Here is a 19,165-nt window from a genome sequence, read left to right on the forward strand (position 1 = left end):
AGGAAAACTTCTTTTTACATTTACTTCAAAAAATATATCCAAGGAAAATAATTTGATTTTTATTATTGAAATAATTGGTTAATAATGAATATATAAATAAATATTTAACTATTTAATTAAATGGCTGATAATAAATAAGCAAAATAAGTGATATTTATTCTTAAATCTTTATATTATATTAATATAATATCATATATCCTTTTTAATCATTTAACACGTTTTAAATAGTTATCCAGCTAGTTTTATCAGCCTGCACCAATTCAATCAACTGACTACTACAAATATATAAGCTTCTGAAAACTTGCAGCTAGGTTTACCATGCAAAACCTAATAATAACCCATCAAATGGTTGAAAGGAGCTCAAAACAAAAAGAAAAAGTTGACCGACGAGTGACATACCCAGGAGGTAACATGATATTCTCTACTGCTAAATACAACCCACCACCAATGCATCCAACGGACTGATGCACTACTGACTAGCAATTTCCATAAGGTTAATATACTTATCGACCTTCCTACAGACACATGACATGATACGACATTGAAAGTTGCTAGAAACTTAAATTTCAAGCTTCCACCAGGTGTAACACTCACAAAGCATAACTCACCTGGTCAAACTCAAAATGGGGGCAGAACATAAAGGCTCTGATTGCAAAAACCATAACGCTAAGATAATAAATTCCCTGTCTACACATGGGCTTTGTTTGAACAGCATCAGTGACGTTGGTAAAGTTAAAGCAAAAACAAATATAGCTGAAGTACAAGCCGAAACCCACTATATTTGTTTTCCCAATTAAACCGAGCAATAAACTTAAAAAGAGGATAACAATTGTTTGCAAAAACTCAAGTTTCACATAAAGCTAACGAGAAAACCGTTCACAGAACAAAATCAATACATTAACTTAGATAAAAGAAAAAAAAAAGCAAATAAAGAGTCGTAACATGTTTTAAGAGTTAAGAAGTAGCATTCTTCAAGTCTTAGCCTCACTTCTCGGATGAGTTGGGTCCCCTCTTCTTGCCGAATCCCACCACTGCAATCACGCAAAGTAAAATTTCACATCAGAGACAAAAAAAAAATTTCCGCAATATTTACTGCTTATCTAAAATGTGAAAGAAACATAAGTTAGGGTTTAGAGGAATACCGGCGGTGACGAACCGGCGGTTGTATTGCATCCTCTTGTGGGCACGGCCACGTGGTTTCTTCTTCTTGTCTTGCTTCGCCACTTTGGGGGTTTGGCCTCTAACTTTGCCGGCACGAGCAAGTGATCCGTGAACCTTACCTGCACCAAACGATATTATTCATTATCAACAAAAGGGGAACAGTTTCGTGCCTCGTTCAATCCAAAGTAACTCAACATACCCATAACTGCGACGCTGAATTTCTCTGCTAATTACTCTCCCTTTTCCTCTCTCTCGATCACTTGCTGCGGCTGCACGTACCAAACCAGAGCCCCGATGAGTTCTGCTATTAGTATTGTTAGGATTTAGGGTTAGGGTTGTGGGCTTATAATTATATGAAAACTCAAGAGTAGATGGGCCTTCCCCTTTCATTTTTTCTGGTCCAATTCATTACTTTTACCTATTCACTTCACCGAAGAGATGGACCTAGGCCTGGGTGAAAAGAGTTTTACTTTCATTTTGTTTCCTTTAAAATATGAGAATAAACAATTTATACAAGATAGTGAAAAAGAAATTATAACAATAAAAAGAAAAGTAAAAATTTTATAATATCATTAAGATTCTATTTTGTGACAAGAATAAAGATAAATAGGATAGGATAACATTTTTTAAAGTACATGTGATAGAATAGCTTATTTTTAATTAAGTATATATTAAATTATAAGAATATAATTAATTTATCTTATTAATTAGCATATTCTATTAGACTAATATAATTTTTATTCTAAAGGTTAAAAGAGAAAGAAAAAGATAATAACTGTTTTTTTAAAATATCTTTAATTTATTCTATTATCTCTCCATTCTATCTTTATGTCTTTAAAAATATATAAAAAATTAAAAAATATATTAAATTATTTATATATTTTTAATAAATTAAAAACAAATAACTTAAACACAGTAAAAATTTAAAATTTAATTTAATAAATATAGATAAAAAAGATAATTTTATCATTTTTTGCATAATTATATTATATCATTCTTTCTATTAAATCTGCATCAAACATTGAATATGATAAATATTTATCGTACTATTATTCTATCCTATTCTTATCTAACATTTTTATCTTATCCTACTAAATGAGTCTTAAATATCAATAAATAAAATTGTATAAGCTAGTAATATAAGTTCAAGTAGGTTTGATTAGCCTATAATTTTAAATTCAAACTTACTTAATGATGTAAAAATCAAAATTAAAAACATACAACACCATTGTAATAATCAAAATTTGATTAAATTATAAATGGGTGGTTTTTAACAGAAGTTCTTTAAAATGAATACCACCAATTACTTTGTTAACCATTCCCATTGTTTGTGTTTCAAGATACATGCCATACCGATATTTGCTTCCATTTTAGTGTCGTAAATGATTTTTTGTATTATCAATGTTGTTGCTCTTGCATATTTTAGGTGCAGATGAGCCGAGCTTATAATGAGTTAATCCGATTTCTGGCTTTTCTATACAAGAATACAGCTTAAATTTTATTTACAAAACTAAGCCAATGAATTTCTATCTTCAAATTGACTAGGATCGCAAATAGTTTCATATACACGTTTATAATTCTAGGTTCTCTATTGCAGTTGATAAGTTATCTACAATAAATGAAATACAATGATAACAAAATATATGTGCATATTAATATGCAGTGAAAAGGGAACGGTCATACCCTGACCGCCGAAAAGTGTTCATGCTTTCTTTTAACTATCAATCGCTACCCATTGAACAATCATCGGTGACTGGGATAATTGCAATAGATAGGCCCACTAAATTAGGATGTAGGGAGACACTTAAAACTTGGGCCTCTTAAGCATTGTGAAAAAATCAACAGCATGCAAATCTTGCCCCATCATTTTGTCATTTATAAATGTGAACTAAAAAAGAGCTTCTAATTGAGACAGAAGACTATATTTAGAAATTTAATATCATTTAATAACTGAAACAAATACAAATGGAACAAAATTATATTTCACAGTTCCATAAACTATTCTTTCGTCCTTGATCTGTAGAGGCCATCTTCTTTCCTCATGGGGCGTTTTCCTGTTTAATAAAATGAACAAATGGGTTGTACTACTCACCTAAGCAGGTGGTCCTATCCTCTGCTATAAAAGACACCAGTTCCATAATCCTGAGATGGTGGCCAGTGTCAACTTCCTTTGGCATAAAAAACAAAACACACACTATCAAGTGAGCCGACCACATTTAATGATACATCACCAGGTTGGGAACTTGAAATACTAAAACGAGGTTGGGAAGGGAGGAGGGGGATAGTGATAGATATCTGCCGTTTCTGTGTGAACTCCATCTGATGTGTACCACTATTCCATACATCATTAGAAATGCTGCAGAAGCAGGGGCGTCCCAACTATTCTGATGATTAAAAACAAAATTTGATATTTACAGCTTGAGCATCTGCTCAAAGTTCAACCTCTTGAAGATCTTCCCCAAAACTGCTACTTTTCATAGGTGTATGCATTAAAGACTGATCAGGCATATATGTTGACGGTGGCATGCCCAAAGCTTCCCCTAGAGGCTTGATTTCACCCATTTTTGGAGGGCTAAATGAATCATTAAAACTCCCGCTCCATGAAGCTGCTCTACGTGAATGAGCAAAATTAGAGTTATTGCCTCCCTTCGCTCCTTGTTTTGGGATGTTACCCATGCTTGGAAACCTTTGCATGCCTATTGGCAATGCTTGTTTGGGGGATTGGTACGACCAATCATTCGTGGCAGATGTGGAAGGATCTTCATTTGCTACACTATCTTCTTGATTGGTTTCAGCAATAGCCTCCATAGTCTGCTCATTTGACGATGGTGCGGGAGTAGGAATGAAAAACTTTGCATTGGCAGCAAGAGCAGGTTTCACAGATGGAACAGAAGGGGATTGAAACAAGTTGGGTGAGCTTCCACCACCATGGTTGAAGGTGTCAACATACCTGTATAGACCATAAAACAGTTTCATCAATATTATTTGCCTTTCAGATTCTGTTGATGATATGATAGACTGATAAATAACAAAATCTTCCTCTTGTTTCTGGAAGCAGAGCTGAGCGCACAAAATAGCCAGAATTCTAAGATACATTTTAGTTAGGCCTACAAGACAATCCTCAATATGCTAGCTAACAAAGCCTAATAAAAGAAAAGATAAATTACACTACTATGCTAGCTCAGCCTTTTTTAGGTGCTACAATTCTTACAGTTTTTGAAAGGTCTTCAATTTCAAATTTTATAATGTAATAAAGAAAACAATTGGAGGTCCACTTTACAGTGATTAACACCTGACAATTTAGTTACAAAAAACAAAGTTGACTCCTACATGCAATTATAGAATATAAATGGTCTTAACAAAATTTAAAAACACACTGTTACCTTGCCCGAACACCCAAACGACCCCGGGCAGAGAATTGATTTGAGCTGGGTGGCATCGGTGGCATCCCTGGACTAAGTTCAGGGCTAGAAGTTCTCAAGTTAGGGCCTTCAATAGGAGGTGAACTTTCAGTCTTCAATGCAGATTTCAAGTTGTATTCAGTTGAACCATTCTGGAAAGCAGCAGTTGTTGGTGGTGGCGGCAGTGCAGCTTCTTCAGTTGGCAGTTCAGCACCTTCTTCCACCCATCTCTTCAGCTTTTCATCATAATAGAACTTGTTTTTCTCACCCAATTTAGCCTACATAAAGAGAATAAGAATCTTTTGAATAGGCACAGTCATGAATAAAAAAATAAAACAAAATATAAAACAATTAATGATACCTGTCGACCAGAGCGAGGTCTCAAGACTAGCCCTACAGTCTTTTGCAAAAGTTGTGAGCCAAAACCAAAACGGGAAAAGCGAGATGTACCCCCTGACACTTGTGCTTTTCCTTGTGCATTAGGAGAGGTTGTTTCCTGTGGTAAATCAACCAGAATTTTTCATGAAGTTTAACTATAATAGATTCTAAATGACCAAAAACATGCACAGGAAGGAAGGAGAAGATTTTTCACAGTACACCTTTCATAGTAGTCACACACCTGTCTTGGGGTTCTACCAATATCAGGCTCTGAAACACTTCTATTAGGCTTTGCCATTCTATTATTGTCAGCTGTCCACCCACTTATGGGTTCCATTGAAGCAGATGGGATTAACGATGACATGGCCATTGTTGACTGGCTGGAGGATACTCTGGGTGCCATATTCTGATAAGGTTGTTCACTTCCATTAACAGTTGCTTGTGATGATAATGGAGCAGGGGGCGGTGGCGGTAAACCACCAACAACTCGATGTGCGGTACTATCAAAAAAGTTGAGCAATTTGCCAACTAATTTTGCAGGAGCCAAATTTGCAGCATATCCACCCTGAACATAAATTTATTAAACAAGATGACAAATATCAAGAGTATAAAACAATGAAAATTCAATAAAGGACAAGGAAGTACCTGTTGGTGAGTTCTAATTCTCTCCTCAAGAGATAATGCTAACTGTTTCCATGTTTCTACTTCTGGAGCACGACCAGTTTTCAAGGATTTCAGTAATGCTTGGCAGTACCTGAAATCAAACAATAATAAGCCTGGTAGTATAAAGAATAATATCACAAACAAAATAATGTTACATGAACTTACTTCAATGAGTCAGAAACCTTTCCCACTTCAGCTAGCATATATGCATATATAAGCTTATACGGTTGAAATGGGTGCAGAGTAAACTGAGAGTTTCCAACCACCTTCGAATATTCATATAACTCGGTCCTCTGTCCAAGTAGCCATCAGGTAAGATAAGTTTTGAGTTATTCAAGCAACACAACATGCAACATATTGAATCATATTAAACATGTTCATTTTAGGAAGCAACATATCCTGAGGTGGAACAAATATGACAAGAGGAGATTGGTTATTTAAAAAACTTACAAAACAAAAGGTTGAATACAAAAACCATTATTTCATTTGAAGATAAACCTCGGAGTGGACAGATAATTGGAAAAGCAAATGTAATCTTTTGAGCATATAGACAAATATAGTACAGAATTGGCAACAGTTTAGTCTGAGTCTGGCCAAATTCCAGAAACCTGAACTATTGGCAACCAGAAAAACTCAGATGAAGCAAAACAACTATTGACAGATAGACACAGTGTACACTATTTTGTCAGAAAAGGACTCAACATGTACATGCAACAGAAAAGCCGAATTTTGTGTAAGAAGCAATTAAAGAACTAGAGTTAGTTCAAATTACCTGGATAGCCTCGGGACTAGCATAAGTTCGGGGACATGTCCAGTGATCTGCTCCTAATAGACAGAGTCTTGCACTGTCTGAGTATGACTCAAAATTTGCTTCAGCAACTAAATAGCAGATGTGTGCAGCAGTAATCTAAAATAAGACTCTTATATCAGAAGCAGAATGGAAAACTGAAAAAATAAAAAAAAGAATAAATGAAAGATTGAAAAGGTACCTCACTTCTTTCCTTCCACAAGCAATCACCAAGGTGAATGATTACAAGTTCATCACCTTTGGTTCTGTTTGCAGTAATTACAGCCAGATTCTCCTCCCAATCATCAAGCATACCATTGGTTCCAACCTGAAATGGCAAAGCAACAACAAAATTTTGAGCTTCCAAATCAAATAGAAACTGAACATCTTTGCAAAGGTTGAACCAATATATATAAAGTATGTAACAAAGCATCTGGATTGCATATACCTCACATGGCTTCTTAGTTTATCCTACTAGAATTACCTGTGGAGATTGTTGAGGCATGTTGGAAGCACCAGGAAGCCCACTAATTGAGGTATCAGTAGAGAATACTTCAGCTGGTTGCCCCGCAATTAGAAGGCATAATGTGCGCAAAGGTGACCCTGCAACCAGCTGGTGAAGTGCCATTTGCTTCACTGTATCAACATAGAACTGCAAGAAAAATATGAACCAAATCCATCCCACGTCAAAAGGCAATACGAGGAAAAAACTGTAAGATCCAAATACACTGTCTACCCCAATCATGAAGCATCTGCACAGTACTAAACAGTCAGAAAAATTGGCATCTGACCTGATCACCAAGTTGCGAGGCAAGAACAAGTGCAGGTCCCCACAATTGTCCTTCTTGGGCACATTGTAAAGCCTCCTTCTTTTTTCCAGAGACAAGAAGATTTTGAACCTCAGAAGCCATTGCCTGGATCAAGATCAAAATCAGTAAAGGCTATCAAACTATAAAATAATGTTTTGAGTGTGAGTCTGGCGTTAAGTACATACCCTCATTTGTCCCTCAGAAGGCAAATTTTGCAAGCAATGGCTCGGCATCCCAAATTGAGGGAACTCAGTGCCACTCATCTTGGCAGATGCAAAAAGTTTTGCAACAGCTGACTCAGGAGTATCATTTTCCTGTATTAAATACAAACCCCAAAAGGTTACCAAATCAGGAAGTAATCCATGAGGAATAGTATTTAGGAAGAAATATGACTCAGAACACAGACTATCAAGGGGCATAATAAGTAAAGTTAATAGTGATTTTTAGCCAGAGAAAAGAGAATAGGGCACAATAACCATTTGCAAAACAATTATAATGTCATGAACAGTTCCAAAATATAAGTGATTCAAAAGTTGAGAAATTAAAGACAAATATCATCTACTTGACATAATAGAAACATTGCAGGATAACAAACATAGAACACCTCCAAAATGCATTGATGAAAGTTAACCTAAACTCAATAGTTGATAATGTTGCAAAATCTTGTGCACAGTACAACTCTAAATAGAATGTTGATCAACCTTGAATAGTATAGCAAATGCAGTTGGCAATGATATAAAAAGAGGAAAAGAGAATTTGAATGACTATAAACGTAACTTACTTTTAGTATGGTGTCTGTGCCAAAAGGAGAACGCAGTTTCCCATAATGTTGACAAGCTATTTTAAGCAAGGAAAGGAGGAGTCTCAATCTTTCACCTTTCTTATAATCCAGGTCAGGTGATCCACAGTGTGCAATCCTCTCATCTAACCATTTGTACAGTTCCTTACTTCCAACACTCCCACCAACCAATGGACCTGGGAAAGATTGCTGGCTCAGACAACGAAAATAATCACCAGTACCATTTCCAGTGCTCGTAGAATCAATGCTACCCGTGACAACTTCTACCAAGTTCAATACAGAAACAGAACCTTGTACAGAATCCTTCAGTTATAAATGCAGATACAGTGTTAATCATCTTAAGAAATCACTGATAGGAAAGTAAGGAATAAAAAGGAAACAATATTAAGTAAACTCCAAGCCTTCAGAAACCAGAAGATGCATGGATCACAAATGAAAAGAGAGATCAAGAGTTAACCTGGCCTCCATATGATGAGCTTAGAGGACTAGGATCTTTCATTATGACAAGTTTTCCGCCAAATCCAAAGGTTACCAGGGCATGAGCAGGACGTCCAGCAGATGATCTTCCAACATGAGAGGCATATGAATATTGATGTGCACCCTGGATTGATTGTGGGGAGTAACTAAAGGGCTTTTGATTTTCAGCAAAATCATTTGAGAATTTTTTTGGTTCGCCAAACTGTGTTTTTGAATAGTTGAACTGTTGAACAATGTCCCCACTGGCACCAAAACTTCGGGGCTCAAAAGTTCCATTAGCCAAACCATGATCATGGTTTACTTTATTGTACAATGCAACTGATCCAAAGGAGCTAGAAGTATTTTGTTGATCATGGTTTGCAGAAATGCTGGAACCATATGAATGATTAGCTTGGTGGTTACCACCAGAAGCTACATTATCCCCCATTTTAGTTGCAGTCTCAGTTGTGTACATGCCAAACCCCTGCTGCTGGTTAACACCATACAAACCACCCCAGCTGCCATCTACAGCCTGACTATCAACACCCTGTGATCCATAATTAACAGCTTGGCTATATTCACTATACAAACTATTATCATTTGGTGAGAAAGTACTCGTAGAAGCATGCCCATTTTCAAGTCCCTGAACAGAAGATTGAATGGTTGAATTGTAAGTTTCCAACGATTGCCATTCTTGGGCAATTGTGTCATAATACCAACCAGGATACTGAGGATCAAAAACCATATGCTCTGGATACCCAGTATTCCCTTGTGAAACCTGACTCCAGCTAGATACATTTTCCGTTGTGCTAGTTTCAGCTAAAGTTCCAGCAACAGATTGAGAACTTTGCTGCATGTAAGAGATCTCTGCTTTCCCGTCAGAAGGGGCAGTCCAGTCCACAGCTGTATTGGCTTCTGAGCTTTGCTGAGTAGTGGCTGTTGCATTATAGCCATCTATTTGATACCATTGCCCAGTGTTGTGGTCATACTTCCAGCCAGGATAAAGATACTCCCAATACTGACTACTACTCAGATCTTGTCCATTGGTGTGCTTTTCTGAAGATGCATCATAAGCTTGACCTTCTTGGTATTGTACATAATTAACTGAAGTATTTAAGCCATCAACTTGCTTGTTTGTGTGATTTGCTAAAGATGCATCATAACCTCGACCATCTTGATACTGCACATAATTAACTGAGGCATTTAAGCCATCATTCTGAACTTCATTACCAGGATTCACGTTACCATTTAAATTATCATGCGCATTCCCTGGAAAATTGCCAGATTGATCTCCCAACTCACTGAAAAAGTCAGAATACGAACCAAACCCAATGCCTCCATTCGAATCAGCATGAAAAGAATTCCAACCCACCTCCTTAATCCCAGAACTAGTGACTTTATCGCTCGTGCTTGCAGCTGAGGCAGGCATGAATTCTGATCCCACCCCAATCCCATCATCACCAGGATCCATCTTACTATCACCTCCCACTGAACTAGATGATTGCAACAAATTTCTCTCGTGTTCAAGTCCCCCATCAGATTTCACAGTACCCAAATCCCCTTTAAGTTCAACCCCACTTTCACCAGCATCATCAGAATTCTCAAATGCAGTAGCATCAACATCACTGATGCCAAGGTTCGCAAATGCTTTAGCCTCATCGGAATCATTCCCTTCATCATGGCCAGAATTAAAGGGCTCCATATCATCCTCAACCAGTTTATCAAAGAAATCCTCATCAGTCTGATCCTCCACATGAAATGGAGGATTCGAAGCCATCGGCCAAAAACCCTAACCCTTCACCGATTCCCCTCGATCCCACCAAAAACACGCTCAAACAATCCCAGATTCCACCCCTCACAATTCGAAACCTCGATGTCAGAGCTAAACCTCGAGATCCAAAACGCAAAGCCCCGAAGTTCTTGCTCCCTTAAAAGCTAAACCTCAAGTAGAAGGTGCAATAACCAAAACATGAAACAAGATCTAGGAATTCTGAAACTCACGCAATCCAATAACCAGAAATCAAGGAAAACATACCCGGAAACTGCAAAGCTTAGGACCTCAATTCAATGCTGACGACAGATCCATGTTTTCAATTTCGCAGGCAATCAGAGAATATTTGGAGAGAGTAGACAGAGGAAAAGCCCTCGATTTCGCACCCACCAAGAACACGATACAATTATGTGTTTTCAATTTTAGATTATTTATTTATTCTTGCTTTATTTTATTCACCTCGTGTAATTTTCTTCTTTGGTCCCCTTTTTTTAATTAATTTTTATTTCTTCCACGTAGATTTTTTGTTTAACTATAAACAAATAATAACTTTTTGGTAATATGCAAAATATTAACAAATTTGTGTACCGTCGTTGAAAAAAAGATGGTGACAAAATAATATAAAAAGTGAACAGGAAAATATGCAAAGCTATTTCCACATACGGTATTTTGTCGCTTCAACTATGTCTTCAAGCATCATCAGGGAATTGAAGTCAGAGGCCTCAACCTGTATCATCCAAGATAATAGATAAGAAAAAACAAATTTTGGAAAATCAACTCTTAGAAAGACAAATATATAAGCTAAAAGTTTTGTATAATAATTTTTATAAAAATGAATGTTACGAGTTTGACTTTGGTACAATATATATTTAACAGTTGAAACGGGCATTCAGTGAATTAATATAGACACTTAAATTAGACGATTAAAACAAAATTAATTTGTTGGTTATCTACACAAAAATGCGTTTTCTGAAATACTTATATACATATATACAAGTCTTTTGTTGGGTAAATGCGTATTTCTAAATTGAGCTCATTTTACAAAATTTATAGTGACATTGCGACAAATAAAAATAAAAAACGTTCTAATGGAATATTTGCATGTTTCAAATAGAAAGGGTGGGTCATTTTAGGTTATAACGTTGAATAATGCTTAGATTATAAACTTTCATGCCTAAAGTAGTTTCCTAAAATTTTGAGAAAGACGTGTATGCGTAAAAGCAAAATGCAGGAAGTAGAATAGAAGCAGTAATGTATTTTACCTAATAACATACATATGAACGTATTTATATAAATAATGATTAGATTTTATAATTAAAATAAGATATAAACAAAATATGACTAGCCCAATTTACTGTAATCAAAATCTAGCTTTCAATATAGAGTAGTTGTCATTAATGATATTGCAATCATCATTATTATTATTATCAAAATTATCTTAGCAGTAACATTTTATGACGAAAATGAATTAATTTTTTTAAACTAATGGCGATGAAACTAGTTTTATTTACTCACATCCATTATTAAAACAATAAACTTATTATTCAAAATTAGAGAAAACTAACCAAAAACCAGTAAAATCACATTTCAATCCATCTTTAATATCCATAAGTTAATTTAAAAAAGAAAAAACAGCATAGATATTATCTAACCCAGACAATGAATAATAATAATAATTTATTATTTTTTACCACGGTTGAGAATATTATTATTTTTTATCATTAAATGTACAAATTAATGTGGACAAAATTGTTTTAATTTAACAAATAATTAAATTAGGTGGGGTACCGTTAAATGTTAACTTAGGCTAAGACTTTTTTAAGTGTACGTTTTATTTAAATTATGGGGCTTAGGAAGATAAGAATAAAGCAGTGTCCCTTAATGGCTCACACCGACAGCTTTGGTAGAAAATGTTAGTTTGGATATTAGCAGAATTATTTATTGACGGTAGCAATGGGGATGCAGCGTTGATTTTTGTCTTTATTTGCGAAAAAATTAGGGGGCATACTCATACCAAAAAACCAAGTTTGCGGGGAAGACATTATTTTTCGTACTTTTGATCACAAGTTGTCAAAAATCCGACGATAATATCAGGAATCAAACTCTGATCTCTCTAATATAAGTTTGCCAAATATTATTAAAAATTTTGAGTTTTGTTCCTCTAGAAAACTTTATTATATTACACCATCATGCATTTATAGATTCATGATTTAAGAAAATCTACAGTTTAATAATTTATTATTTTTATTTAGTTAGGTAATATTAATTATTTGATACGACATTGAATTGATTGCATGATGACATTTATATTTTAATTTTTTATACTTTTAAATTTTAATTTCAGAAATCATAATATTATAATTTAAAACTAACAAAATATGATATCCTTAACAACACGTTTCAGAAATTATATTAAAAAAATTAAAGAAAAATAAACAAATAAATCTTAAATTTTTAAAGACTATGGAAGCAAAGAAGGCAACGAAACGTGTATATTTTTCAACGCTCTCTTGAGAACGTTCATCAAGCAGCTTGTGCGCAATGCAAATTGCACGTTACTGTGCCTCTGAAATTCTGCCGTGACTATCGTCGGGAGTTTCGAGCATCGATTGAAGAGCAGCTCCAAAACTCCCAAGTGAAGTTGCTCGCAGGCAATCACTTCCTCACTCTTAAGATATTCATTTAAGTTACACTCCATTGCTAGTCAAGTTAAATAATATGTCATTCAATATACTTATTATTCCGTGTTGATCCGGTTATGTAAATCTCATTTCATAAACTATGAGTTTATGTGGCACACTTGATTTTATAATTTCTAATAAAATTTAATTATTAACAAAAAAATATATTATAATTTTTTTATTAAATTTTGTAATATTTATTTTTATATTGATTAAAAATTATATTTAATATTAGTTAAAAATCAATGTAAATATAATTATATAATAAATCATGACTTTTTATATTATTTTTAACAATTAATATAAAATATATTAATTTTTACGTCAATTATAAAATAACCAAATTATAAAATATTATTATAATCAATGATTTCAATATTTATTAATATTCATCATCAATATTTATTATAAATTTTATTTTCATTAGATCTATTGAAAAATATATCTTATCGGTATTGTGTATCAAAATAAATTAATTAATAAAAAAATATACAATGAAGTAAAAAGTAGGTTTTTTTTTATGTAAATAAAAAAATTTAAAAATTAAGAATGTGTTTTAAAAATATTTTATTCACATGAATGTTTTGAATTTGTTACATTGAAGTTGATTGAAAATAACTTTTCAAACAAGAGATAAAAACTATTTGAATCAATTTGTGTGCGATGGAGTTCCACAGTCATTAAAGTCAATTAAAGTCGACTTTCCTTTTTTTTGCCGATTCCAAAAAAGTTACTTATAATTGACTTGCATTATGAACAAAAAAATCGATTAAAATCAACTTTAGTTTCATTTTGGAAACGAATTTAATTGACTTTTTCAGCTATTTATTTACATCGCCTGAAATAATAACGGAGAAAGTGAGAGCGAGTAGAGTAAATAATGTAAATGATTGGAGCTAAAGAAGATGAATAGTGATTTATATCAACTTAATTTTGTTGATTCTATTGCAAGTAAGTTGTCATTACAAGTAATTTAAATTTTTAATATATTTAATTAAATTTTATTTCATATTTAATTTAATATATCATTAATTTTGTAGTTGTATATTTAGAAAAATGTGTAAATGTTAGTTATTATATTATAAATTAAATTTAATTATTTATTATATATTTCTAATTAATATATATTTTTAATTAATATATTTTATAATTGATATATTCATTATTCACCACGCACATTCCATCTTCTATGCATAGAATGTATGACCACTTTGGAGAATATTGCGTTTCATCTAGCTTATGTGTGAATGAACTCCCTTTGAGTGAATGCACTCGAGGTAAGAGAAATTTTATGATTGAAATATATGGGTGTTGTGTAGAGATTTACTTGGAGCAATTATTGATAAAAGAGACATAAGAGAATTTTTTGTAAATCTACTGTAGTGGTTCAAATACATTTGGAGCATTACTTCACAATGTTGATGAACATACTATTATCTGTTATATAAAGCATACATAATAATTCTATTTGACTTGTTATTATTTCCAAATAAATCAGGATTTAAGGTTCATATGAAAAAACTACCTCTTTTAACTGATTTTATTGGAATTTCAAACTATAGTTAGGTTTCTGTTGTTCTATGATCCCTTTATCGTGAGCTTTGTCATGCGTTCACTAAAATTACAAGTTGTTTGTCTCTTTCAATCTTGAACATGGTACAAAATATCTCAATTGGCCTCTAGACACTATCATCATCACTTTTCCACCAGCATTAAGGTACATATATTTGTGAATATTTTAATTTTTTTATTTATATATGTTAAATTTACAGGTATGAAAATTAATTATGGTCATTTCAGGTAGAAAAGTTTTAGGTTATTGACTAAATCAAGTACGGATAAGTTGTTGTGATACACGAGGAAAGTGACATTTTATGTTGATTTCAAAAAATAACCAATATAAAAAGTGACATTTAAATTATCTAATGTATAAAGTATTTTTTACATTAATTATTTAATAATTAATCTAAAAAGTTTTGTATTTTATCACATTTGTAGTCATAACTTTGAAATGACATAACTTATACTTTTATAACTTTTTTAGATTTACTCAAATAAATATTTAAAGGAAGTTTGAACCAACATTTTTTTTTTCTGAAATTCTAATATTTTTACCTATTTATTTTATATTTTTTTAGTGTTTTTTATGCCTGTATGCTTTATGATTTTTGTAAAAACCAAGTGTATCAAGATAATTTATAGGTGTTGATATTATTTTAATTAAGATTCAATTGATAAAAAATTTTATTATTAAAAATTAATTTATCAAAAAAATCATAAATTTTATATCAATTCCAATTTTAATCAAGATAAAAAGTATCGTATACATCAATTATTTTAACAATTTGTTTTAAATTATTTATCAAATTATTATTATTGGGTAAAAGAAAAGAAACATCGTCTTTACTCAAATTTAGAATTTTTATATACACAAATATTCAAACTTAAGATCTTATTTAAGATATATCAAACTGTTTATCACTCAAACTAACCTTCATTGATACTTATATCTATTTTTTTATTCAACTCATCTCTGTCCCAAACATTTTAATGTCTTGTTTTTTACCTAGCTATCTTGTCAAATAAGTCTAAGTTAATGTTTGGATTTCCTAGCCTAATACATACCATCATATGTGATATATTTTTCAAAAGATTACTATTCATTTATATATTTTTTGTTTACTTGTCAATAACAATTTTTTTTTTTTGCTAAGCTTGTCAATAACAAACTTAATTTAAAACTTTTTGTTAACTGTATATTTATTCTATTTTCTTGCTTTACTTTTCCTCTCCCCTTTCTCCCTCTTGAAAAATTTGAATGACTTATTCTATTGAATATTGATAATAACTTGTAAAGTATTTTATGATAACATTTTTGTCATTTTTATGTTAAAATTAAATTGGTTATTTACTTAAAAAAATTAAAATCGAAGTTAAATACCTAATAGTACTAGTATGTCTCAACTGAAGTTAATATAATTTTATTGTCATTAAGGTTGTTTTAGTTTCTTATCTTTATTATAAATATTTTTTTATAAAAATTAATTTCATTGGAGATGAATAAGATTATTAAGAGCAGCAAAATTTTTATTCTCAATATTTCTGAGGCACAATTATTTCATGCGCTTATAAAGTCAAATTATGATAATAAAAATTATATTTTGTTATATATTTTTTTTATAATAAAGTTAATTTATCTTTTACTATCATGGATATCTTTTTTAAAATACATTTACAATGTTGCCCTTTAACATAGTTATAAGTCAATAGTTAGACTAAAATTGGTCCTTATTACTGCATTCAATTTTTGTGTAACAAAAAAATATGTTATTTTATTTTTGCTAATAAAAAGGGCTAAACAACTCAGAACAAAATAACTACACAAAGAGTCTTACAAAGGGATTATCAATGGCATCCATACTCAAGAAAGGAAGTAAGGGCACGGAAGCCACATCAAAATGATGCAAATACAGGGACTCATCAATACCAAAATTAGCTAAACGATCAGCACATTAGTTAGTTTCTCTACACACCATGCAGAATCCTAATGAACTTAATACAATGAAGTAAATCCCTAATTTTCTTAAGGACCTCAAAGAAAGGGTGACAGTAAGATTAGACATTAAGAATAAGGAAGACTGCCTCCTTATAGTCACTCTCAATTCAGATAGATTGGAACCCTTTCTTTATTGCATGTTGGACAACAAAGAAAAAGCTCAAAAGTTTAGCTTCAAGGGGGCAACAAAGGATGATTTTGCTATAGAAACCGGTTATAAAATTGCCATTATTGTCCCGAATTAAGTCACCACAAGCATGTTAGTTATTTACGTGTCAATAAGGCCCCTGAAATATGGGGCTGAACGGGTCTTTATTTGTTACATTATTTACTCCTAGTTTAGTGCCACTTAGTGTGCAGTTGCAGTTAGTTTGTTTTCTCAACGTTTGTAAGGCTTATATAAGTCATTCTTTACATTGAATAAATTCATTGAGTACAAACGTTCTCTTGTGAGTTTTACGCATACCTGCAGAAACAACAATTGGTATTAGAACTCCGTAAAGGGCCTGATCCAGAAAGTGAGTGAGCTACGTGTGCAGAGAGGAATTATCCAGATCTTGTGTGAAGAACTATCTGGTACAGAGTGTGGGCAATATTAGTGAGAAGTGTGAGAGTAAGAATGTCCGCACCAGAGAAGTTTGTTCAACCGGCCATTCCAAGGTTCGATGGCCATTATGATTTCTGGTCAATGACCATGGAAAATTTTTTGCGCAGTAAAGAACTATGGCAATTAGTAGAAGAAGGCATACTGAAACTTGGAGCCGCGCCCATTGAGGCACAAAGGAGGAATGCTACTGAGGCAAATCTGAAGGATATGAAAGTAAAGAACTACCTATTTCAAGCTATTGACAGAGAAGTCCTTGAAACAATACTAGACAAAAGCACGTCACAAGCGATATGGAGGTCCATGCAACAGAAATAATAAGGATCAACACGAGTTAAACGGGCTCAACTTCAAGCACTACGACGGGAGTTCGAATTGCTGACCATGAAAGACGGTGAGAAGATTGATAGCTACTTAGGACGCACTCTCACCGTAGTCAACAAAATGAAGATAAATGGTGAAACAGTGGACCCGAGTACAGTGGTCAGCAAAATACTTCGATCCTTAACCCTAAATTTCAACTACGTGGTGTGCTCCATTGAGGAGGCCAACGACTTGAGCACCCTAAGTCTTGATGAACTTCATGGGAGTTTGCTTGTTCATGAGCAAAGAATGGAGAGTTTTCAACCTGATGAACAAGTGCTGAAAGTCACTCATGATGATCGTTCAGGAGTAAGTCGTGGTCACGGTATAGGAAATCGTGGACGGGGAAGAGGACGTGGGAGACAACCCTTCAACAAGGTGCTTGTTGAATGCTTCCAATGTCACAAACTAGGACATTTTCAGTACGAATGTCCTGGAGTAGAGAAACAGGCTCATTATGCAACATGCGAGGGTGGAACAGAGGCAGAAGATGAGATTCTATTGGTGGCATATGAAGAGATGACACAATCTGTTCAGAGAGAAGATTGGTTTCTAGATTCTGGATGCAGTAATCATATGACTGGCAATAAGCAGTGGTTCACAGAAATTCATGAAGAAGGGCTCAATAAGAATGTGAAACTTGGAAATGACACAACACTGAATGTTGCTGCCAGAGGAAGTATTCGGGTTCAAATCAATGATGTTACGCATGTTATATCCAATGTCTACTACGTTCCGGAGCTTAAGACCAACCTCTTAAGTTTGGGATAACTCCAAGAGAAAGGCTTGGCTATCTTAATCCAGAATGATACATGCAAGATATTTCATCCGGAGAAAGGATTGATTATTCATACAAACATGAGAGGAAATAGGATGTTTTATGTGATAGTCTCAATGACTTCCCAACATTCTCAATGCTTCCAAGCTGAAGATGATTCTGATATGACAGCTTTGTTGTGGCATAAGCGATTCGGACATCTCAACTTTAAAGGACTCAGCACACTTGCAAATAAGCAAATGGTAATTGGTCTACCTTTTCTGAAAACTCCCAAGGATATATGCACTACTTGTCTCGTGGGAAAACAACATAGAGATGTCATACCAAAGCAAAGTTCATGGAGAGCAGCAATGAAACTCCAATTAATCCATGCTGATGTATGTGGTCCCATTTCGCCAGCTTCACACAACAATAAGAGGTACATTCTAAGCCTTGTTGATGATTATTCTCGTAAAACTTGGATTTATTTCTTGCATGCAAAATCTGAAATGTTTAATACATTCAAAAACTTCAAAGCATATGTTGAAAAAGAAGCTGGCACTCACATTGTGTGTTTAAGAACTGACCGAGGTGGCGAATTCAATTCCAAGGAATTTTCAACCTTCTGTAATCATCATGGTATCTCTAGACAATTGACAGCGGCCTACACTCCTCAACAAAATGGAGTTGCAGAGCGTAAGAATCGTACCATCATGAATGCAGTCAGAGCAGTGCTTCATGACAAACAAGTCCCAAAATCCTTCTAGGCTGAAGCAGTACGGTGGTGTGTTCATGTCCAAAACTGAAGTCCAACCTCTGCAGTAGATCAAGGGACTTTGGAAGAAGTGTGGACTGGAGTGAAGCCATGTGTTGATTACTTCCGCACATTTGGATGTGTTGCGCACGCTCACATTCCAAACCAAAAGCAAAGCAAACTAGACGCAAAGAGCCAACAATGTATTCTCTTAGGTGTAAGTGA

General features: G+C 33.6%; 2 protein-coding genes across 2 annotated transcripts; both read right to left on the reverse strand.

Annotated features, from left to right (window-relative positions):
- Positions 1-829: 829 nt before the first annotated feature.
- Positions 830-1,488, reverse strand: LOC113869788 (40S ribosomal protein S30). The gene is made up of 3 exons (XM_027506260.1): positions 1,361-1,488; positions 1,143-1,280; positions 830-1,031 (listed from the first exon to the last, which is right to left on the reverse strand). Exons 1-3 carry the CDS (start codon positions 1,362-1,364, stop codon positions 985-987), a joined length of 189 nt encoding a protein of 62 aa, XP_027362061.1. The 5' UTR covers positions 1,365-1,488; the 3' UTR covers positions 830-984.
- A 1,178-nt stretch (positions 1,489-2,666) lies between these two features.
- LOC113868537 (protein transport protein SEC16B homolog) lies at positions 2,667-10,630 on the reverse strand. Its single transcript, XM_027504192.1, has 13 exons — positions 8,456-10,630; positions 7,981-8,301; positions 7,385-7,513; positions 7,182-7,304; positions 6,875-7,042; positions 6,593-6,718; positions 6,376-6,510; positions 5,769-5,896; positions 5,586-5,694; positions 5,182-5,505; positions 4,924-5,058; positions 4,545-4,840; positions 2,667-4,111 (listed from the first exon to the last, which is right to left on the reverse strand). The coding sequence occupies exons 1-13, from the start codon at positions 10,229-10,231 to the stop codon at positions 3,592-3,594; spliced, it is 4,290 nt and encodes a 1,429-aa protein (XP_027359993.1). The 5' UTR covers positions 10,232-10,630; the 3' UTR covers positions 2,667-3,591.
- Between the last annotated feature and the right edge of the window lie 8,535 nt (positions 10,631-19,165).

The sequence above is a fragment of the Abrus precatorius genome, unplaced genomic scaffold (assembly GCF_003935025.1).
Source record: "Abrus precatorius isolate BTA unplaced genomic scaffold, Abrus_2018 Scaffold6, whole genome shotgun sequence".
Classification (NCBI taxonomy): domain Eukaryota; kingdom Viridiplantae; phylum Streptophyta; class Magnoliopsida; order Fabales; family Fabaceae; genus Abrus; species Abrus precatorius.